This window comes from Tasmannia lanceolata, unplaced genomic scaffold (assembly GCF_043159265.1).
Source record: "Tasmannia lanceolata isolate RefF3 unplaced genomic scaffold, GAP_Taslan_0.1 ptg000005l, whole genome shotgun sequence".
Taxonomy (NCBI): Eukaryota; Viridiplantae; Streptophyta; class Magnoliopsida; order Canellales; family Winteraceae; genus Tasmannia; species Tasmannia lanceolata.
In genome coordinates this window covers 16,512,628-16,537,313 of record NW_027518682.1, presented here as the reverse complement: position 1 = coordinate 16,537,313, position 24,686 = coordinate 16,512,628, and the positions used below count along the sequence as shown (strand labels likewise).

At 38.5% G+C, this 24,686-nt stretch overlaps 1 protein-coding gene and 2 pseudogenes across 2 annotated transcripts; all 3 read right to left on the bottom strand.

Moving 5' to 3' along the window:
• Positions 1-3,000: 3,000 nt before the first annotated feature.
• On the bottom strand, positions 3,001-4,732 carry LOC143876390 (GDSL esterase/lipase At1g09390-like; annotated as a pseudogene).
• Positions 4,733-9,004: 4,272 nt separating this feature from the next.
• Positions 9,005-11,900, bottom strand: PDLP7 (plasmodesmata-located protein 7). Its single transcript, XM_077378409.1, has 3 exons — positions 11,076-11,900; positions 9,474-9,584; positions 9,005-9,385 (listed from the first exon to the last, which is right to left on the bottom strand). Exons 1-3 carry the CDS (start codon positions 11,875-11,877, stop codon positions 9,378-9,380), a joined length of 921 nt encoding a protein of 306 aa, XP_077234524.1. The 5' UTR covers positions 11,878-11,900; the 3' UTR covers positions 9,005-9,377.
• Positions 11,901-16,841: 4,941 nt separating this feature from the next.
• On the bottom strand, positions 16,842-22,809 carry LOC143877726 (ubiquitin-conjugating enzyme E2 variant 1D-like; annotated as a pseudogene). The gene is made up of 5 exons (XR_013250729.1): positions 22,548-22,809; positions 17,816-17,940; positions 17,598-17,722; positions 17,374-17,517; positions 16,842-17,094 (listed from the first exon to the last, which is right to left on the bottom strand). The product of XR_013250729.1 is annotated as a ubiquitin-conjugating enzyme E2 variant 1D-like (transcript).
• Positions 22,810-24,686: the final 1,877 nt, after the last annotated feature.

Genomic DNA, 24,686 nt, shown 5'->3' with positions numbered 1-24,686 from the left:
AGTTGCAACCTCTATACTGAAAATCAAAGAAGCTACAGCAAGTCTTCAAGACAAGCCTGGAAATCTAAACAAAAGGAAAAGGATGATTCGAATGTCCTGGTCGCTGTCAAAGGAAAAATTACAGGTTCCAACTCTTCTTCCATTCAGCGTGAACCAAAAAGAATGCACTCAATTGGGATGCCCATTGGCCGCAAGGTAACCCCTCCCCATCTCCCTGTTCATGGCAATCGGTTTGCTGCTCTCGATGTCCCTGACTCTGATCCGCCTCCCTCTATTGATGGCTTTCAGCATCAAGTTGTTCAAGATGAAAGCTCTCCAAATTCAGATCAGAGACCATGGCAAAATGTTCGTAGGGAGAAAGGCAAGTCGCCCTTTCTTGCCTTCCTCTCCCTGCCAACCTGTGGCATTCCTTCCCTCTCCAAATTATCCCTTGGGAGGAGCTTGTGATTAGGCTGATCAATCTCTCTCTGTGATTAGAGCGCTGATTTCTTTTCATGAGTTCAGTTGTATGGTGTTGTAGTTTCTGTTTTCCCTTATCTTTGGGTTTGTTTTCTTGTGGGGCCTTATGCTTGTTTTGGCTTGTATTTTCCTTTGTTTTCCCCTCAGGTTTGTTCTCGAGCTTCATGTAATCCTTTTGTTGTCTTTATTAATATATCCGGTCGGGGTCCTGCCTAACCCCAGCTTAACCATAAAAAAAAAAAAAACTTTTAACACACAATTAGAAAAGGGCGATGATATTTTCACCCCCGCCCCGCATTACGCATGCGCGCCCCGTTTAAAGTGATTTGACGTCAAAAAGCATTAAAATTTTTTTTTTATCAGTAAGCTGGGGTTAGGCAAGACCCTGACCAGAATATAAGAAAAATATAAAGAGGAACATATAGGGCCCGAAGGCATACAAAAGAAGGGCCTAGCAGGGCCAAAAAGGGTGCATTACAATCTCCGATATTCAATCCCTTCACGATCAGAGGTAATACATTGCAGCAATGTTGGAGGGGAGAGGAAAAGAGGAATGGGGATGCCTTTAAAAGGGAAGCATCTCTTGGATAGGATATCAGCAGGAGCATTTCCCTCGCGCCAGATGTGGGTGATTTTCCAGGAGGAGAAGCAGCTTAATGTGCGAGTGATCTCAGCAAAGAGGTTAAGCAGCTTCCAGAGGATGTTAACTGATCCAAGGATGATATCCACAGCAAGTTTCGAATCAGATTCCACCCAAATCTTCTTAAACTTCAAATTTTTTGCCAAATCTATGCCAATCTTAATGGCTAAAAACTCCAACTCATATATTTCGTCCATATCATCATCACAGGAGAAGATGCTAATGATCATGCCTTCATGGTTTCTGATGATGCCTCCAACACTTCCTCCTGTGGACCGTAGAGATGCATCAGAGTTGATTTTGAATTCATTAAGGGCCGGCTTCAACTATGAGCAGAATTTTGGCTGAGGGCTTGCAGGGCAGAATTTGTATCCAAAATGGGCTGCAGTTGTATCCAAAAAAGCATTAAAAGTTGCCCACTGTTCACGTCAAATCACGTTATAAGGGGGCGCAGTTGCAGGTGTTCTTATATTTCTTCCACTACAGAGAGGGGCATAAGAGTTCCAGCGCTGGAATAATTTGCAAGAACCCATCCTACCCAAGGAACAGATACATGTTAAGATAAAAACTATTGAAGTTTTGCTTGATCAGCTCACTATTGAGGATGTTTCAATTACCAACTGTTTTGTTCTGCTCTTGATTAATTTGTTGTTGCCATGACTGTTTTTCTTTTATAATTTTTTCATTTTTTCTGCTTTGCTTTGATGTTGTAGGTTGGGATAGTTAGTAAGCGCCACGATCCTACAAGTGATATCAGAGCCAGGTCTCAGGTTCGAGTTCTAGCGTGGTCCTAGGCCTTGTGCCAGCAATGCCTCCTCGTCTGGACTCTTAAGAAGATAATTGTAGTGCCTTTTCCATCAGCAACTGCTTTTGGGATAGTTACTAAGGGCCACGATCCTACAACATGTGATTCGCTTTGGGTACACGACTTGCCAATAAGGATGGAAATTGGCGACAAAGAATACAAACGAGCACCCTTTTATAAAACTGGTTATATTAAACTGAGTTGATAAACCGAGTTATTTGAACCGATCATTTCACTAAAAAGTACCCTGCTTATCCATGAGAATTTATGGTATTTGCTATGCTTGTTGTTCTTCTTCAACTATATTGCACAAACTGATTTATGGCATTCAAAATGCTTGTTCTTCTTCTTCAAATATAATGCATGAACTGAGTTTCTCTAGCATGGTAATTCCTTTTCTATATGTGTGTTATGTGGTTTCTATTAGCTGGCATGGGATTTGACAACTTGCTGGACTATAAGCTCATTATGTGGTCAACAATTTTCAAATACAGAGGAGCAGTAGGCTTATAGTCATTGGATCTTCGGAGCAAGAGGATCCGGAAGTGGAACTTATTTATAGACTTAGTCATATTTATTTCAATTTTACTCAGACATTTTACTTGAGGTAATTTTAACGAACATTAGCGATGGAATTGGAGTTGATTATGAACAATCCAAATTATACTTAGATTTATGGTCTAATTAAGCTTTTTTTTTTTACAATTTTTGTTAGTAGCTCAGTATGTTGGAAAGGAGATATGCCTTGCATGCTTGTGAGGGCGACCCTATGAGTGTGCGGCGGCTATCACACGTGGTGTGACAAAAGTATTTTATATATATAGAGATTTAAAGTAGTGAAAGATTGCATTTTATTAAGGCGGCCTGATATTTATATCTACAAACATTTGTTGTAAGTTAGTAAAACTCCGGATTAGCAACTTCAATATCGTATTTGTTTAACTAGAAAGAGTACATAAAAAAAAATCTCCATTCATTTGGTAATATTTCAACTACAACTCAACTAAGCCTTTGTCCCAAACTAGTTGGGGTCAGCATTCATTTGGTAATATTTAATGAATAAAATGAACTTTAACATTTTTTTGAATGGCAAAAAAGGTTTACATTTACATTGTTTTGATGACAATAGTAAAGTTGGTTAGGGGAACAGAGAAGCAGGTTTCAAGAAAGGCAACCCTTTCATCATCTCGTCCACAAAGCGTTGGCTAAAAGCATCAGTGAAATGGTCACCCTCCCAACTCATATGTTCCCACGGTTTACTGCACACTTTTGCTTCACGTTGAGGTCCACAATGAATTTTAGGGTTGTAGTTGTAGGGTGGCCCTCCATACCCACAACAAGCCTGTAATTTTACTTTCTCTTCCAACCCTGCATCAGCCATGAAAAAATAATCTTTCAAAATTTCATTAAAGATAAAGACCTCGAAGAGTGTACTTTCAACATGAGTAAGAAGGGTAAATGGAAGAGTAGGGTTACCATAATTTGATGGGTTGGCCATGGCTTCTAACATGAAGGAATAGATGTCTGCAACCATGATATTTATATCATCAAAGTGGCTAGTGAGATTGGCTAGGGCGTTTTCCAGTTCAAGGTTTGTATGTTGCACGACATTGTTATACTCCTTAAGACATCCCAATCCATCTTTTTAACTGAAGGGGTCCTGATGAAACTCTAGCCAGTAGTGTTGGCAAGCATCCTAAGGCCGGAACAGTGAAGACCATGAAATTCTCTGATCCTCCTTTGTGAAGATCCTGCTTACAAACAACATTACAATATTTAAGCTCGAGAATTAATGGTGGACAGTGTAAACAGATAAGGTGGACCCATCGGATGAATGGCTGAGATCAAGATGTGTAAAATTTTGACCTTTTAATTTGTAAACTACTATAAGGTGTAAACAAAAATATGCACACCTGTACACCCTTGGAAATTGCTGATATGATTTGTGGGGCAATCTTCTCTTTTATAAGAGGAGGAGTTTCTGTTGTTAAACTGTTGTAGATATCATTGGAGCCAATGAAAATCATGTAAATCCCATCCTTGAACGCCTTCAATGGGGGAATACGAGAAGCCAAACGATCTGGAAAGAACCACAATCTCACACGTTAGAGCGAGGGGAGGGGGGGGGGGAGCGAGAGAGAGATCATTGGTGTTTTATGGGAAGTGGGACCCAATTAATCATAAAATTAACCTCCTCAAACTAGAAGGCCCACTTGATTATGTAATGTTTACATACCTGATCTGTTTTTAAGGAGCACGGACATTTCGTTTGAATCGTACGAAGTGGTCAGTCTGTAGGGGAGGGAGAAGGTAACTTGTCCCCCCGTCACATTTCTCGCCGTTCCTCCGGCCACCACAAAGTTGATGCCCCGTCTGTAGTTGGTATCCATGTTTTTGAAGTAGGGTTGTACAAAAGGAAATCCTCACTTGGAAGCTGCAATCATATTTGGTACAACAATGGTCCAATATCATAAGTTTTGTAGCCCTTATCAAAACAAGTCATAATTGTCCAATAGTAAAACATATTAGCTAGTGATCCTTTGATCAAGGACTAAGTACTCACCGATGAAGTCAATGATCACGCGACCATCGGAAAATCTTCCCGAAGGGGCGCTGAAGAAGGTTGAACCATAAGGAGAATTCTCAGCACCCGCAATGAAGGGGAAAGCCTCTATTACATTACCAGTGTCGCTAAATGAATCTCTAAATACGAACATGGCAGGGGGAGTATAGTGGGAAAATGTTTCACTCTTTCCGAACTTTCGAGACTCAGTTGATTGGAAAAGGAAAACCCACAATAGAATCAGATAATAGATGAAATTTCCCATCCTCGGAACTCTAGAAGCTAGCTTTTATAAGAGAATGGATGGAAGGAGGGGTTTATTTATTTTTTTGGGTAAGTTGGAAGGAGGAGTTTAGTAGTAGTGCTCTACTTAGAACTCAAGTAGCTTTTATAAGAGAGAATGGATGGAAAGAGGAGTTTAGTTGTGCTGTTCTACGAGGAACTCAAGCACCTTTTATAAGAGAGAAATAAAAAGGGCCTGGTCATCAAGGCAAAGAGATATGAAACGAAACAAGTGGCTATGGGTATATTGCTTCACTATATCAAAGTTAAAATGTACTTACTTGGTTTTATTGACTATGAAAAATCTGTACTTGTATACGTTTTGACCTATGCAACGCGGCCAAGCTCCAAAAAGCGATTTTTGTCGAGGCCTCCACATGAAATCGTGGTCTCCACGCGAATAGAAATCCTTGGATATGTTGTTCTGAAGTTTGGCTACCATGATAGTATAATTTTATCTTGAATAAGACCTTGGATTGGCCTATCCGACATTGCTTTCTCATTTTTTTGGGAAAGCTCAATCAAATCCATAAAAAAACTACCAGCAGTACTTTCAAAGCCTCGCAGTATTCTCGAGAGTGGTAAATAATTTCCCCTCACTTGTTTTAATAACGGCACTTCTCTATTTACACTTCTGTAATTTACGGTTCAAGGCTGTTACAGTAACTTAATATTCCCAAAAAAGTAGGAAAATGATATACTCCACCCTTTTTCGTCGTCCCTGGGCCACCCCCTTCTGTAAAAACTAAAAAGAGTAGTCATAAATTAGGGATGCAACTCGGCCGGGTTGAGGCCAACCCTTACCTGACCCACGGGTTGAGGATGGTCAAACCTAAAAAGATTTGTGTGTGTGTGTGTGGGGTGTTTGCACGCCACACCCCCCCACCCCCCCCCCCACCCCCCCGCGGGGGGCGGGGGTTGGTATCATAGATTTGAATCATTAATGGGTGGATTTTAGTTAATTCAAAATCTGAGGGGATTGGATATTTGTGCGTCTAACTCTATCATATGCATGCCTCATATAATTTACATGACATCAATTAAACATAAGATGGTTACCCTATAAGGTTCCAAAAAAGATCAAAGGAAACGTGGGCGGATGACCATCATCTAGTCAATTTAATCTCAGTGGAGCAAGACGACAGCAAAAAAGAGGGTCCAGAATTGGAGTACTTCAACGAATCATGGCAGAAAGTCCCATAGCAAACTTGGCCAAGGCGTACCCAAAGATCCTAAAATACGCCTGTCAAGTTAGTCGATTACGTAACTCATAGGTATCAAGCCGTTCGATTTCCTAGGTTTAGAGGTCCTCTTTCGTGAGTTATGGATCTCCCTTCCTCATGAATTTCAAGTTAGGGATGGCGTATTGTGCCCATGAATGTATCTTTTTTTCTCTTTATCAAATAAACCAGTAGGGGTCCCTGCCAAACTCCAGCTTACCCATAAAAAAAAAAGTACGTGTTAGATTAACTTTATATTGGTGTAAGCAAGGCTGAGATTAACCAAATCAGACAAGATTTGTTGAAAAAGTACAGAAATATGATTCGATACAAATGGATGCATCGAAATAAAATTAGTAGAATATTATGTTTGTTACGTCATTCAATTCTTCTACGTTGTAGTGCAATTTATTCCTTTGGTTGTTCATGAGATCCCTCCTTTTATTATATTAAGTACCTTCGTGATATAATAATTAATATAAAAAGCTTTTGAATCCGGCAATAATGCTAATCGGAATTTATTAATTGCCATATCCTTGGTGGAATATCGTCACATATGTACGATCACTACCGACACTAAGGGCACATTTGGTAACCATTCTCTAGAGTGATTATCTGATTTTGTTGCCCCGGACATTAGGAATGAAGCTTGTAAATGAAATGCAGAGTTTCTAGTATCTCTTCCCCAATTCCAGACTTTGTGGGAAAGATTTTGTTCTCGATTCCCGCTATGCGGTAATGATTTTGGGAATCTTTAAGGTCGTGCTTGGTTACACTAAAGTCGAAATGGTTTATGGGTTTTGCTTGGCATTTGGGTGTCTTGATTGCTAGCATTTAAATAGTCTGTCGTCTCCTGGTTAATCATTGCATGTTTAATAATGTGTCACAATTCTCCTACCAAATAAATTCAATCCAAAAACCACAGAGGTGGTCTTTGCTTGGATTCCTTGGAAATGATGCTCTCTCCCTCTCTCTCTCTATTGGTGGTGATACTCCGTACCACTACTCTACAATTGACAACCAAACACTACTTACCACAATTCTTCAAGGTAAGTTCCAAGTAGATCCGAAACTTGTCGCCCCCACGTTCCCACTACTCTATCGAATAAATACCTGCAAAAACAGAGCCTAACCGTTTGTAAACTTTACCATTTCTTATTCTAGCTAACACATAACAACACTATAAAAGAGGCTATCTATTATTAGAGAGAGAAAAAAATACAAAAGCAATTGAAATCAATCAAGTGGAGACCATGTAGCCATAGCCATTCAAACTAAAGTTGCTTATGTCAAACCGTGGATCCATCAATGGTAATTGTGGGAGGACTCTCCACATCTCATTTATTTAAAAAAACAGCCGAGCTTTAAATGGAATAGAAAGCCTCCAATTTTTTTTCTATTTTTTAATTAGAACTAGTATCTCTCTCTCTCTCTCTCTCTCTCTCTCTCTCTCGATCTCTCGATCTCTCGATCTCGAGCTATGAACACAAACAGGGTTGATTCCATTGGCCCCATCTAAGCAAATAAGTGGATCACTTAGATAATTCCTTACTCTATCATAAAGAGTGTGATAGGTTACCCATGATCATCGCAATAAAAGGAGCAAAGTGGTAGTGCCAGGCCTAGATTAGGTTAGCCCCACCTTACATTTTAACAAAGCTACTCTTTACAATCACTCGTGAGTATCTTAATTCAACAAGGACACCCACTTTAATGACTTTATTAGGTCCTAATCACTACTAAAAGCATTGGCATAATGGAAGCATGAGAGGATGCAAAATAGTTCTTGCCTTCTTAAAGGAGAGTCAATTTACCATGTTCATGTATTAAAGTAAGATGTTCTATAGTATATTACTCTTGACACTAGTTATATACATATAACCTTACTTTGTCAACTAAGGGTGAGTTGGAATTTGCAAGAATCGTGCACTGGAATCGGCATCATATTCCAATTCTCCCCTGTTCCGGCGTTTGGTTAAAAATGATCGAAATCTTGAAGAGGGGAGGGGCAGAAGTGATATCGGGGCGGAATTAAATAGAGAAAAAAAAAGGTCAGAATCTGTTTCCCACCCCCAAGATGGAATATTCTGTGTCGTGACTGATTGGAATATATTTTTTTATTAGATTTTTTAATTAAAATTTTATTTAATTTTTTTTTCAATTTATCCAAATTTTATTAGATTTTTTAATTATAATTTTATTTAATTTTCCCCTTTTCTATTTATAGGGAATTGGAATAGAATGTTGATTCCAACAATCCCAATGCATTATAAGAGACATGGTTTTAAATTTCGGCCGAAATCCGAAATTTCAGACATAAATTTGAGAATTTCGAGAATTTCGGTCCAAAATTTCGAGAAAATATAATTTTAAAAAAGAAGAAGAAATGTTACAAAATTTGTGCCTAAATTTCGAAATGAATAAAAAATCTTTTTTAATTTTTACCAAATTTCGTCCCGAAATTTCGGATTACGGTGGGGTCCGAAATCGGTACTGAAATAGAAATTTAAAACCTTCGTAAGAGAGAACTATTCCATTTACAGGTAAATTGGAAATCGAATAGGAATCGGATGTTGATTCCAATTTCTAATTCTAACAATGCAAACAGAGCATAAGAGAGTAACTAAATCTCAAGAAGTCAGACGTAACCATTTCTAAAATTGCAGAGGAATTGGAATAAGAATCGGAATAAGATGCCGACCTGGATGCCTAATTCCAACAAAGTTAAATAAATCTCAACAAGTCGGATGCAACCATTTCTTAAATCGCCTTGTGCAAGAGAATGCTAGAGAGAGCAGTTGTGTTAGTGGTACTATAGTTATCTCTAGAGCGCAATTTTTTTTTACAGGTACCTTTAATTTAGGTAGATGAAATTTATTTTCACCCCCGTCTGGAGTACGCATTTGCCCCCCTTATAACGTGAACAGTGGGCAACTTTAATACTTCCCTCTAATTAATTTAAATTGTGAAAAAAGAAAAAAAAATCCTAGCAAAAAATTCCTCGGGAAATGTTTTTCCTGCCAATCAAACAGGGCTTAAGTGAAATAGATTGAATCAATATAACTGATGATGGAATAACATGGAGGAAAATGAAAATCAACCCAATCAACAGCTATTCTAGTAAAGCATAAATGGGCACTTCATCCACCCTAAAAAAAATGCATTTCTACACATTTAGACAACAACTTGGTATGTGAGTGGACTTGGAATCTCTCCTCTAACTTTGTCTTCTCTTCTTTCGAGGTACTGTCCCGATATCTTTCCAAACTTCCTTTAATCCCTCTTTAGGAAGTATAAAGAAGAAGTCCCACAAAGATAAAGAAAAAAGTAGGGGCTGAGGAATAAGAAGAAGCAAAATACAGAGGGAGAAAAGCTAATTCCACCATTAAAAGCAAAGTACCTGCTCCATTATTTACCTGCATTCTAAGAAATTGTTAATGAAATATGGTTTGGAGTTAAAGAAGTAAAAGGAAAAGAGAAAGAAAAGAAGAGAGAAAGGGCCACCTTTTCCTTCAAAGGCCTTTCTTATGAAAGATAAGAAAACGATAATTAGAGCTACTCCAGCCAGTAGTCCGATTAAGATAGCCAATGTCTTTCCTGTCTCGTCTTCGGAATCTAATGTTGGACAGAGAAAGACCAAAGTTACGAAAATGTCCCTGAACTTTTTACCTTCCATTTTACAAAAACATGCAGGTCCCCCCACACACACACTTTTCCAATATTTTCACTCCCTCTTTTCTTTCTTCGGAAGGACTTCATTTCAAGGAAAATGCAAACAAAAGTAGATTGAAAAGCTGAAAAGGGGGGTGGAAATATCATTTTCCTATAGAATTGTGGTGCATCAGCCCATCTGTGATGGTCCCTAGCAAATCCACATTGTAACACAATGAGGTATGTGGGTCTCACCTTTGATTGAATCTAAACCGTCCACTTCATATCCCTTGCTTTGAATCTCCTATGTTCCAAAAATTACACAAAACTACTAATCGTAATACCCAATAATTTGTTTTTTTATGGCAAAAATATACATGATTAGATTACTTGCGTAATTATTGCCATGTGAGGTTCAAAGCAAGACTTAACAAATGGACAGGACCCACCATATCATATTAGTGGGCATGGACTCATTGTACTACGATGAGGCCATGTCCTATGGAAACATTCCTATTGATTGTAATGAGAAGTGGTTCCCACTACATTTACAACAATTGAAGAAAGTAAAAACAACTAGGGACCACTTCATATCACCATCCCGGAAGCCTTGATCAAATCTAATCCGTTGGATATGTCCATGTACGTTGGATCTATAATTTGGATGATCTCATCAACGTTTGCCAAGAGATGTTAATATCAACCTTTGATATTTGGCCACATACCACGTAAAATGGGCGTAGAAACAAATTTTACGCCTATTTTTACAGTAGAAATGAGCATTATATTTGTTTTACATCCATTTTACGTAAAAAATGCTTTCTTTGAAAAAAATCATTACACAATTTCAAAAGAAATGATAAGATTATGGTTAATTTAGATGGATATCATCATAAAATTAAAGTCCATGCATCTACATAAAAATTGAATAAGTTTGATGTACATTTTTTTTTTTCATGTGTAAAATAAGATATCTTCCTTTCCAAACTTTTCCGGTAAATTCCTCCAATCCAAACAGGAATAGTGAAATTTCACCTGTCTGTTTGGATTGCAAGAACAACATTTATGACAGAAAATATTTTCTTTGAAAAAAAAAAAATTCTTTACACAATTTAGAAAGAAATGATATGATTATGGTTAGTTTAGATGGATATCATCGTAAATTGAAGGTCCATTGAATAATTTTGATACACATTATCTTTTTTCATGTGTAAAAAAGGTAGATTTTTTAACCCAAAAAAAAAAAAATTCCTTTCCAAAATTTTCTGCCAAACAGGACCCGTGAAATTTCTTAGAGTTTTTCTCCAAATCTACCAAAACCCTCTAAAATGTAAAATTTATATGCCCATATAGTAAAACTTTGGTCAATTTGAAACTATACCTGTCAAGGAGATTTAGAGTAAATTAACCAACCCAACAAAAACCCAAAACCACCATCATGTTAAAAACACTTACCAGAGCCGGAACCCTTGTTATAGACCTCGCCGGAGGAATACCTCGCATAACACTTTCCGAGATAAACCTCGCCGGAAACTGCGGTCCCACACTGGTCCCTTAGCTTCTCAATAGCGTCCGATAAGCAATCAGAGCACTCTCCGGAGCTCAAATCCCCTACACACTGGGCCATCCCATGCACGTAAGCGGACTCCCCGACCCGGAACAGGCCCGACCCGGACCCAAGGCCAGCCAAAACCTCGTCCCGCCTACTCAGTAGGTCCGAACCATAGCCCGAGTTGGGATCACACTTCTTCATGACCTGGGTCTTGTCCTCCACACCCAAAAACGTGTTGTTGTCATATTTGACTAGGCAACCCTGGAGCTGGAGCGTGCCCCCGGCCGAGTCGAGGCAGAGTATGCCGAGTTGACTCACTGAGTTCCGCACACACTCGGCGCAGTCGGAGGGGCTGAGGTCGCCTCGGCATTGGAAGAGACCGGAGACGGAGGAGGTGGGGTCGGACCCGGTGACGGTGAGGTTGTTGTAGGAAGATATGGTGGCTGAGTTAACGAGTGAGGTGAGTAGCGAGTTGAGATTGGTTTGGAACGGTGAGTTCGGGGAGAATTTTAACTGAGTGCAACCGCCATAAACAAACGAGTCAAAAGATGAAGGAGAAATGAGAGTTGGGAGGGAGAAAAAGAGGAGGAAAGAGAGGAAATATGGTTTGGATGACATTTTGGTGTGTTTGAGAGAATGAGAGGGAGTTGGGGGGTTATGGGATTCCAGGGAGAATCTGGGCCGTTGATTGGATGGGCGAGACATTCTCTGAGAGAATCTCTGACAGTAGAAGTGGGGGGAGAGACTTATTGCTTCGAGGGGAATTTACGTAGAAGGGATGAAGAACTTGATTTTCGTAGAATGACTAAAGTACCCTTTTGCTCTGTGTTGCATGCATACTGAAATGACGAAACTGCCCCTAAGTAAACATATAAAATGCAGGATTTCGTTGTGGTTCAATAATCTATAGACCATTCGGAGTTGAGATGTGGGGACATTTTTACAAGAAATTGAGGAAGAGTGGTAGAATCAGGAAGTTGAGTCACAAGATTATGGATGGATCTTTGATCAATAATCGATGAAAGAAGGTGATCTCAAAGTGCATCAGATGAGTGGTAGAATCAGGAAGTTGAGTCACAAGATTATAGATGGATCTTTGATCAATAATCGATGAAAGAAGGTGACCTCAAAGTGCATCAGATGAGTGGTAGAATCAGGAAGTTGAGTCACAAGATTATGGATGGATCTTTGATCAATAATCGATGAAAGAAGGTGACCTCAAAGTGCATTAGAAGAGTGGTAGAATCAGGAAGTTGAATCACAAGATTATGGATGGATCTTTGATCAATAATCGATGAAAGAAGGTGACCTCAAAGTGCATCAGATTGTGTTCATAGTCATGGATCTCTTCTTAGCTCTCTAGTTTTGTTCATAGTCATGGATCTCCCCTCTCTTATGTTCCTAAGATTCGGTGGTTTTGTAATCACGAATGTTTAATTTTCTCTTAATTTAATAAACCGGTAGGGGTCCCGCCAAACCCCAGCTTACCTATCAAAAAAATAATATCAATAATAAAGTAAGAAACTAAAGTTATAAAAGTTCCCATGAGGAAATATTCTGTCGACAGTTCGGGAGAATTCGAAAAAAAAAAAAGTGGGTACAAAAAGTATATATGAAAAGGGAATTTTGCTAGGGCGGTGTTAGCTTGTTTTAGGATGTGAATTTTAGTTTTCACTGCAATGCTTTTTCCATAAACTTTGAATTCCAGCACAGTCCCTGCCATTGAATTAGTGTTACATTTACATTTTAATCCATTCATGGATGGGGCTTTCAATCGATCGGTTAGGTTCATTGCATACGAGCCATGCCTCTGGTGGAAGTTGAAGGGACTACAAATTCAAGTCTCGGTGCATTACCAAATTGTTTCTCTTTACAGCAAGACTTCTTAGGACTTTCTTCTCAAGGATCGTTTCCACCACTCACGTTCAAGCTCTACCATGAAAAAAAGAAAGAGATACAATTTGCTAGGGGCTGTTTTTTACACACAACACCCCACTCTAAACCACCACCCCATTGGAGCTTTGGAGATGTTCTAAATTAAGAGAAGGGGTTTGGACTTAAAGGATGCATTCTGTGTCGAGGATCAATGGTAACATGCAATCTCTAGCCCGGGGTTGGGGGGTGGGGTGTTCGGATCTAGGGAAAAGAAAATCATGGAAAATGATATTTTTCTTTTATGGGTTTTTTTTTTTTTTTGGATTTTCTTTTTCTACATTTTGTTTCATATCCATAAATTTCTCGAATAAATCGTCTCCACGAAAAATTGGAAATTTACTTTCCTGGAAAGAGAAATTACACCTATAACTTGGTTTTCTTTTCTGAGTACTTAAAAAATCCAAATTTAATGTGTTAACCAAATCATGAAAAACTCATTCTTTAGGGATAGTTTTTTCTGAGAATAAAATACGTATATGGAGAATTGCAAAACAACTTATCAATCATATGTTTGCCAATCACAATGAAAAATAAATAAATTCAATGTTTCTTGTACCCACCATCCCTCTTTACAGCTCATTGGGAAATACAACACGACAGCTTGAAGAGTTTAAAATAAGGAGGGAAGATGTTACTATGAGAAATTCAAGACTGATGAAAATAGATTATAATGAAAATTGAACTCACACCCTAATTTGACAAACATATGCACTTAACCATCTTCCCACGATTTTTTTGCATCTTATTTAGAAAAATAGGCATACATATAGTAGATATATGTGTTGTAAATAGAACAACACTTACATTTTTTCCCAAAAAATTTCCCCTACGTATTTTCCAATTTGGCTTGCCAATTTATTCTCAATCCAAACTTAGGCCCCATTCATTTTAGATCCTAAGAATCCATTGAGTTCAAAACTGATTTTAATACTCAAAATTAAACTTGATTTTGAGCCCAATGATCAGTTTTGGACTCAAAACCCACAACCAAATGAAGGGTAATGTTATGTATTTGGCTTCTCATGATGTCATCCCTCTATAAAGAAATGGGTGCGTATAAGAAGTGCTTAATTTTTGTCCTAATCTATCCACTGACCAACCTTTCCCAAAAATCCTCCCTATTTCTTTCATAATAAATGGGAAATCTCTGTTTTATGTGACTAACAAAACATAAACCCATGTTTTGCATCGCCTGTTTTATATTTGGCGGTGGGCAGGAGTAGCTACGACCTAACAATTACCCTTTTCACTTGTTTGTCCTTTACCTTACAACCATGAGTCCATGTTGCATTACAGACATGGGATGAGCTACTAGCATTTCCATTACTTTTATGTTGTTTTGTCATGTACTACATCTAGTGAGGACCATGTAGCTGTGTTCCCTCAACAAATGGAAAGAGATGGATGGGAGAAGGTCACTTCAATCATGTCTTTATTTTAGTTATGGTAGTTTGTCATTCTTCAATCAGCCCACATACCCTTCTCACTATGTCCCCGACAACCATTCGTCGCTTTGCCCAAGAGATAAGGTCTTCTACGAGAGGTGTGCATCTATTGGCTGCTCTCTTCAGTAAGAGAAGTTTAACATAAAGAGTAGGAAGGGTCATTGAGAACACAAAATTAACACTTCATATGTTTATTTGATTCGAATTGAAATGTTTATAAAAGGGTACGAGACTGATTGAATGGTTGAGTACCAGATCAGTAGAATATGTATGTATGTGTAGGGACTTGCTAGGCAATTTCGCAGAAAGCCATTTTGTTGCTCACTTTTTCAGGGGAGAAAGACCACCTCATGTGTGTGTATGAGAGAGAGAGAGAGAGAGAGAGAGAGAGAGAGAGAGAGAGAGAGAGCTTTTATATAGTGCACGTGCATTGCTCAGGGTGCTGCTCTTGATATTTGATTCAATGACAACCAACTGTTTCAGGGGCCGTCGTTGGATCAAATATCAAGAGCAGCACCTATCTCGTACCCCCATTATATGATGTAACATGCGAGTGATGTAACATGTGAACACGTGGCATATTCTCATTGCAGGTCCCGTTTTAGGTGGTAATCTAGGTCTCTATATCATTTTCCTTTCATTATATGTATAAGAGAGTTTATATGGCGTTGCGCATAATCAGGACATAACCCATTAATTTTATATGTTGCTATCTTTGAATCAAATATCAAGGGTAACACCTACGTCATAACCCATTAAGCCCATCAACTACCATATAATTTCACTACATCTAATCACAAAAATGTAAAATAATGCGAGTAATGTCATCATATTCTTACATCCCTACTGCCCGTATTAGAATATAATGACATTACTCACTTTGTTTTACACTTTTGGAGCAGGAGTAATGGAATGAAGCCGTTGATACTGATTGGCCATCAATTTAGGCAAAGGTGGTCCACTTATTGTCCATGCTATATTGGACCTCATTTTTTGCCAATGGGGGACATTTAAATATGAGAATTGCCAACAGGGGACACACTTTAGAAAAATTGTTAAAAAGGGTTGATAACCCCCTTTTGAGAGTTTGATAACCCCATTCAGAGGGTTGATAACCCCCATTTCGTCCCTCTCTAACAAATTTTCAAAGTTGTGTCCCCCCGTTGGCAATTCTCATATTTTGATTTTCCTTTAGGCTACTATCCAACGTTCGTGAAGGAATCGTTTGAAGCCATATTCATGCTTGAGTGATGTGCCCAAGCTATTGGGTACACGGTCGAGGAGTCAAGGCAACAACGTTATTGATTAGGACAGGCTTTGGATTTGGAGGCTCTTATTGCTTCACCTTGCCAAATGTTACGAGGAGTTCCCGTTAGCCAAAATTTGTGTGTGAACCATAATCATTCTAGACCCATTAGAAACAGATAAACATGCTTTTACTTCAGATGGGGCAAGTCTTCATTGGCTCCACACTTGCAAGTGGAGAGTTTTGATATAGAATGCGAGTCCATCTCATCACATTTTCAACTTAATAAAATAGACAGAAGGAAGCTATAGATCGTTTTAGCTAATAGATCTTTGGACCATTCACTTGAAAAAAAATGCTCCTCTAAGTTTGAACTAAATCTCACTAGCAATGTCATCACAACTCACTGTTGGCAATATCAGTAAAAACTCACTGTTTTTTTTTTAATGAGTGAGCAGGGGTTAGGCAGACCCCTACCAGATATATTGAAAAAGAGAGATACCACAATACGGGAAATAGACCAGGCCCTCATCAAATGGTGGGCAACAACAAAAAAACAACTAGAAGCTCATGGACAGGAGCAACAAAAAGAGGAATCAGAAAATCCTGCAACAAGAGAACCAAACCCGAGCGATCGAAAGCTTCCAATAGAATCAGAGCTGATAAAGTCCAGATCATGGGGCAGATGCTGAGGAAGTCATCATGGACTCGGGTGAGGAAGTCATCATGGACTCGGGTCTTAGAAGGAATGAGACCTTTGAAAGGGGACCTCAAAAAATCACTCTTGAGCAAGAATGATAGGAGCATGTTGTTGCCCCCTTCACATGTCATAGCGTGTGTTGATTGAGACTTAGTTCGAGAGAAAGTCCCAATCAACAAAGCAAAGTTTGTTTTTTTGCTGCACAGACAACTTTGACACCATATTCCCATGAAGAAAAGCTATCACCAAAAGTGTGGGGCTGTGGAAATAGCAACACCAGAAGTGAGGGGCTGAAAATAGCAACGCCCAGAATGAGAACCTTCCACAGGCAGTAGTAGCAGTAGTAGAAGTGAATGGACAGACATGACTAATCTATTCAGTGCCGATCAATTATTTCTCGCTTACATATAAACTATCACAGGACATTCGGAAATATTTCGGCTCATATTTTTGTTTAATTTTGGCCTCTTTTACATAGCAACTGGTGTTGCAACATACATGAATATACTAAATATACATAATGGGATTCATCCCACCGGAATTAGAGAATACAACACCTGAGGAACAAGGCCGTCTGATCCATCCTGTGCTCTTCACTTCCTGCATACATAATAAATCCATAATTCCAAAATTACCACAATACATAATAAGATGGAGAACGATATAAGAACTGCTACAAAAAATATATATATAAAAAAAATCAGTCACGTTTCTACTGTACACAGCCACGTCCACCTGGTGTGCACGGCTATGAATGGATCAGAGAGAAAAAAATAACATCAATTGAAAAATCCTAGCAAACTGACAAATGGGCTTGGCCCATCGAATGTAGTTCATTGCCCATTTCCTAGTCGTAGTGTATTAAAAGGAGATACATGCATGTGAACATCATCTTCGGAAGGCTGGACCAACTTTTGGTTCTGAGGAGTCGCCATTTCTTTCTTCAATTGGGTCAATACGTCTTCCATCATGAACTCCCTTTGCCAATTCGAAAGCATTGGAAATTGGGATGGTTCAACCTGGTCAATGAGCAGAATTCAAGCATGCCAATTCAAATTCAGGCTAGAAATGAGGAATGCTCGAGTTGTACGAATACTACCACTCCAGTTTCCTGGTTCACGCAGGTCATGTTTATCCGTGTTTGAAACCTCATGGCAGTGGACTATCTGGATAATCTTTGTAACAAAACAGTTTCAGCTGATATATCCGTCCTTCATGAACAGTCTGGAAAAACAGAATAGGACATGAGTTACCTCACTTTTACTTTTACTGTATAAAATATGTTATGAGGAACTAAGCACAGAGACAACAAGGCACATGAAGGGTGCAAGAAAATCGCATGAGTACGTCATCAGCATCGTCCATTCCATAGCTAACAGTTCCATCTCCAATGCCCTTCTCCCCCCTCTCAAGTTCTTCTAGCAATCTGAAATTTCTAGGAACTGCAACCAACCACCATAACTGTCAGTCATGTATTTAGACATGAATGCATGCTTGCCTATGTACACATGTATGGGCAGATACCCTCCATGTTCTTGGAGTTATATTCACCATATACAAAGTAATAAACATGATGCTGGATGTGTGCAGAAGTTATACAAGTGCTTCAAATGACAAACTTGTGAGTAGGTAGGTAAGCAATAGTAATACACGAAATGCCTGTGCCCTAAAATTTGTGAGAGTGCATCCATGGATTCCTTATACCAACAATTACAGTTCCATGTTCTGAACTCAATCAGTTGAACTAATGGGGGAAACCTACACATGCATGAAGTTATAAAGTAATTGAAGAAGAACAAGAGGAGAAGAAAAGGGAATCATGGAAGAGGGTTCTATTCCCATCATGGGGTATTGCTGCCGTTATATTCACTTGAGTTCTAATAACAAAAGGACAAAAAGGGCCCTAACAAACATAAATGGGATAAACATTATGTTTCAACACTACCCCTCAAGCTGGACAGTGAATGTAAAACAAATCCTGCTTGCCAAAAATGAAAAATCCTTCGTAGACAATTTTTTCACTCATATGGAATGAATTCTGCAACTTTTCAAAAAAAAAAAAAAGAATGTCAGAAAGTTGGTCATCTGATCTGACGTATGAAACTGTAAAGGTATTTTCCTCCACTTTCTCTCACACAAAATGAAAAGTCAGCCTCTATATGTTTTGTTCTTCCATCAAAAAATTCGATTAGAAGTGATGTGGATGAATGCCTGATTATCACAATAGAGTTTCACGAGGTTATCCACTCATACTCCCATCTTATGAGTAGAATCTCACGCCACAAAAGTTCAAAGGTCGCACGTACAATAGCTCTGCATTCTGCCTCAGTACTAAATTTGGCCACCAAAGCTCTCTTCTTACTCTTTCATGTGCCTAGATTTTTTTCTTGAATGATGATGAAATTTTATTAAAGTGACATCCCCATGACAAAGGTGGTCAAATACAAAACTAATAAAATAGAAGGGAAAAGACAATACAAAAGTAATCCCAAAGTATGTAGCTGAGATAATCAAAAGGAATCAGAACTATTGAGAGGACACTGACTCATATGGCCTGTGTGACTAGATTACCCACAACAAAGGTGCAATAGCCACTAGCATATCTCTGATCGGTGTGTGAGCTTGTACAATCTGCATCAGCATATGCCTCTATAGTCAAATGACCTGTCTGGAATATAGAGCACCTTCTCCTAGTGTTCCCTTGAGGTACCGTAGGATCCTATGAACAATTTCTAGGTGTGTAGTCAGATGAGAGTGCATAAATCTGGTAAACATACTCACAGCAAAAGCAATATCGGGGTAAGCGATGGTGAGATAAATAAGCTTTCCAACAAGTCTCTGATAGACTACTGGATCAGTGAGAGGATGTCCCTATTGATCGTCCATCCTGTGGCTCGATCTTATGGGGCAACCAGCTGGTTGTCTGGCTTTGCTCCCAACTTAATCATCTCCTGTAGCAGATTTAGAACATATTTCCTTGGGGATATGAAGATGCCACACTTAGATTTGGTCGCTTCAACTCCAAGGAAATATGCGAGAGAACCATAATATTTAATGTCAAATGCCCGCCCAAGGTGATTTTTTAGATCTTGTATGGCCTTGTTAGTTGTTATTATTGCATGTGATGACTATATCGATTACATATACCACTAATATTGTGGTACTATCCCCCACTTGTCTAATAAATACAGAGTGATCTGCACAACTTGTTTTGAACCATATTTGGACCATTGATGAACTGAATCTGTCAAACCATGCTTGAGGCAATTGTTTTAAGATGTAAATCGCTTTCTTCATTCTACAAAATTTCCCACTCCCCCTTAGGTTGAAATCCGTGCAAAAGATCAATGCAGACTTCTCGCAAATTGCCTTGAGGAAGGCATTTTTCACATCTAACAGATGAAGTGGCCACTCCTTGTTGGCAGCTAAGGAGAGAACTATGACGGAGTTGAGTTTGGCAAGAGGAGAGAATGTATCCTGATAGTCAATCCCATACAACTGTGTTTTCCTTTTGCTACCATGTGTTTTCCTTTCAGCAAGACAGTAACTCAATCAGGTCTCATGTATGACTTTTCTCGAGTCTTCGCATCTCTTCAATCATGAATTTCTTCTATTGTAGGTGAACTAAGGCATTAAAAAACTTTCGTGGGAATAGAAATATACCTAATAAATGCAAGGCAAACTCTATAGTAAACACACATAAAACAAAGCAAGAAATGGGGTGAGAAGTACACGAACCCTTACCTTTGCGTAAAGCAATAGGAAAGTCAGATCGTAAATTTAAATTGGAGGCAAAGAAGGACCAATACTTAAATCAGAGGTGTTTCATATTTTTCGGTTGCCAGAGATTGTAGCTTGCTCATCCCGTTTTTCAATCAAGTGTGGACCTGGAGTTTTTAGGAGGGTTAGTAGAAGGTACACCAACAACGAAGATGATAAAAAGAGGAAGTAGACTTTCTTCTGGAGATAGAACATGAATGGATTTAGCAAGTATCGAAAAATAAGAGACTTCCTCATGGAAAGTGTATATATATATATATATATCTTCATTGTCGCTGGATAATAACATTTATACCCCTTTTGGATATTAGAGTATCCCAAAAATACTAAAATAGACACTAGATTGATTGTGCTCCTAGTTTGTCTTTTCCTTAGCCTAGGATGTGCACAAAGCATACACATCCAAAACGTTCGGAGGGACGAACGGATATGGGAGCAGTTAGTTTGAGCATGTCAATTCAAAATTTTCCCATTAAGGATTCTGGAGGGCATTCAATTCATTAGATAGGAGGCAGACAAGATAGTTTCATCCTAATTGGAGACCCTATTGACTTCTAATAGGTCTCGGTTTTTTTCTTTCTGCTACTCCATTTCATTGAGTACAAAGATGTGAAATTTAAAACTCAATACCATTCTCCATTATATAATTTTGTAGAGTGTGAGAAGTGTACTCACATCCATTATTTGATCAATGAAATTGAATTCTGATATTTGTTCAAATAGAATGTGGATCATCCATCTTGTGAAAGATATTAAAGATGCTTAGAACTTCAACTCTAGATTATCTAAGATAGATACATGTAGCTCTGGAAAAAATATCAATAAAGGAAACAGATAGCAATATTCAAACACAGAAACAATTGGTGATGGTCCCCATTCATCCGAATGCACAATATTAAAGGAACCCTGAACAAAACGAACCAGATCTGGAGATCAATAGTATTTTCATCCAGATCTTGGAGTCGACAGAATTCTCTTCCCTAAGTTTCAGATCCATCAAATTTAGATAATTCTAAGAGAAGAAAATTGATCTTGATAACAGCTCATTGCTGAATTGTTTGAATTCTCGTGAACCTTCGCAAGGCATAGACCTGGGAGATAAACTCGTTTCCAACAGTTTTAAGCCTTTGTTAAGCTTTAGTTTGGTTTAAGGCCCGCATATTCTCTCTATAGAACTGGTTGTTGTATCTTCTAGATAACATTGCTCGGGACGGAAAAGGACCTGAGAGGATCCACTGAATTCAAACCAGATCTGGATGTTTTGAGAGAAAATATTCCACAAATGGCTTGAGAATGTCCAATTACACGTTTTTGGTTCGGCTTCTGCTCTTGCTGGGAACATTTCTTGAACGGCGAAATTTTAGATCTGGACGTGAGATTGTAGCAATGATCAGACCCGCTGAGAAAGTTATTATGCTCAGTCTCGGTTACTGTTTGTAAACACAAATATTGTGGGACATTTCCATCATATTTCAACAGTTGATGCTCCATTGAACTGAGCAAAAGAAAACTCAGACAGTCTTCTCTAGATCTGTTGAAGAATTTGTCACAGTTATTGTAGATGGTGAGCACAACAAAAAACACAGACCTTTGTTTGAAGCTGAGACACAAGGAACTGTCTGTTATTGAAAGTCCTGAGTTTTAATCTTTGGCCTGATACTTCATTTGATTACTAGTAGTAGAACAGACCCGATTCAAGACCAGATCCATGATTGAATTTAACCAGGGTCAGCTCATTGATTATTGGGGTGTTGATTCATAGTCCTAAAGGACAGTTCCCATTTGAGAGTATCCAGTCCCAAAAGCTAGACGCCTAGGAAAGCTGGGTTAGGTGAATTGGCAGTGGAACTCTCAGTGGAGTTGAGTGAAAGAGGCTGATTTACAATGGAGTCAAACACTGCCTACAATTGAAAGTTTCTTTGCCTCAATTGGGAGAGGAGTTCTCCTACTCAAAGCCTTACTACATTAGTTCAGAAATTCTGAATTAGTGACCGATTCTCCGTTTGAATACTCTCACAAGTTGCCTAACCAATTGAGGCATGTGCATCCGCACTCTTCCTCCACATACCTGCAACTTAACCCTGCATCAATGAACCTAGAGATTTGTAGCTTTGGGGAGAAAGATAGGAAGAATGGGAGATTTCGATCAAAATGGTAGAGAAAGGGAAGGTAGTGTTTGTTTATGCAAGAAAGGGAAGAAGAGAGGAAGAGAAAAAACTTTGTGAAGAGAGAATGTGAATTAGAAAGGAAGGAAAAGAATGAGAAGTACCTGAATCTAGATGCATGTAAGCCTTGGATCTTAATCTCCTAAATCACCTTGGTCTGATACCATTTAAAATATTTCTTGAATTTAATGAACTCTGGGATGGAGAGGAGAGAAGATGGAAAACGTGGAGTGTAAACAATATAATAGAGAAAGCTCTTACTCAAACTATGGATGATAGTAGAAGATAGGCCGTTTAGCTTCAGAATAAAAGTTTTAAAGGATCACTCCAATGAATCTAAGGCTTGGCACCTTGTTTTTTTTTTCATATAATTTAATCATTCATTACATAAAGAAGGACTGCAGAGCACATATATATAGCTCATAAAGACTTCTACAGGCTTCCTTTCAACTTGAATAGGGTCTTCTAACAATTTTATGAAACAAAACCCACAACAAATCTTGGGTTGCCTCCCCTCTTTCATAACTTCTAATTAGGACTAATTGAAATAGAAACCCAACTAGGACTCTGAATAGCTTTAAAACATAAAAAAAATTATCCTATAAACTTTCAAACATTAACAATTCCAAAAATAAAAATTAACATTACTAGGACTCCAAAACATAGACTAAACCAAATAGGAAACACATCCCATTTTATACCCAAATTACTAACTAGTTGACTTAACAATTAAATAACACCCTAAAGAAGAAACCCAAATTTGCGACAATCTTCAGGAGCCTCTCCCTTCTTACAAAAAGCCAAATTGAGGAGAAAAGCACTTGGTTAACAAGGACAAATCACCCCTAAATCTTTGTGGTTCTACTTGATACCCCTTCTACGGGTCTCGTGGGCCCCACTTTGTCTTCTTTGGTTGAGGATGGTCCCCATCTACAGTCTCACAACTCCTTCCTAGTGTAACGATCATCCACCTTAATACTACTTATATTTTAGTAACTTTAGTTTCCTTAAAAACTTGAAACTTATTCAAAATTTATCCACCAATCATTGAGTAGATGAATAAAGCCATGAACTGCCAACCAAATGATTTCAAATCTATGTCACAAAGAACCACAACCACTTCCTTAGTTTCTAATGTTTTTCTGTTTCTTCTTAATTAAGAGTATGCTTCCTAATTAGGGAATTATTTTTCCCTTAAAAGGTTTCATTCCTTTTCTATAAGTTTTTTTGAATGATATTCCTTTTTTTATTAGTCCAAAGGAATGTATTCAAAACTTTTAAAAACTCATCATAAGTTTCAAATAAAACTTATGTTGAGTCTTTTACCAAAAACTTGACGTTAAATCCAAATAAATTAAACTTCAACATTATAAAACCCTGGCACTTTAAATTCTAATCATGTGTGAGGTCCTCTTTACTACTTGTAACCCAAACCTATATTAACTCTTTCACCCTAACCTGTTAGAACCCTATCTCTTTCTATAGGCTCTCCGCACACTTCCAATGAGGCTTGTTACATGCTTCACGTAAACTTCTAACAATGCTTTCCACGAGTTTCCTCTTTACATTCCTTGGTGCTTTTCACTTCCTACACCTCTTGTTTAGACCCCCCTGCAGCTTCTTACTACCACTTCCTATATCGCTTCTTGTACTTGCTTCTCATTTTGGCAACTATGATTTTTATCCTTCCACCAAGCAATCCATACCATTTTCACTCCAACTTCTAGACCGACTACTCCATTCTCCCTCAAACTTCCATAGGTCCAACATAATAGAAGTATCATATCAGCAGAATGTGCAAGATTTACTAGACAATCTACACACTAGATAAAATAAAAGGGAAAATATCCATAATGAGCATTAAAAGTTTGAAACGAGCAATATAATCAATATTTGATAGGTGATGTTAATCCTTGCATTAACTCCATCCATAAGCGCCCAAATCATTTCCAAACGCATATAGGGTGCGTTTGGCGTACCGTTTGAAATAGCGTTTAAAACGCCGTTTTGCAAAATGGCATTTTGGTTCAAAACGGCATTTTCATGTTTGGTTGGCCAGATCAAAACGGCATTTTCATGTTTGGTTGGCCAGATCAAAACGGCGTTTTAAACGGCAAACGGAGGTATTGTGTGTTTGGTTGCAAATGCCCCAAAACGGAGTTTTAGTGGTAAAATGACCAAAAAGGGCATTGTTTGGTTGGCCTCATTGTAACTCAACTACTCTCTCATTAGGCCCAATATTA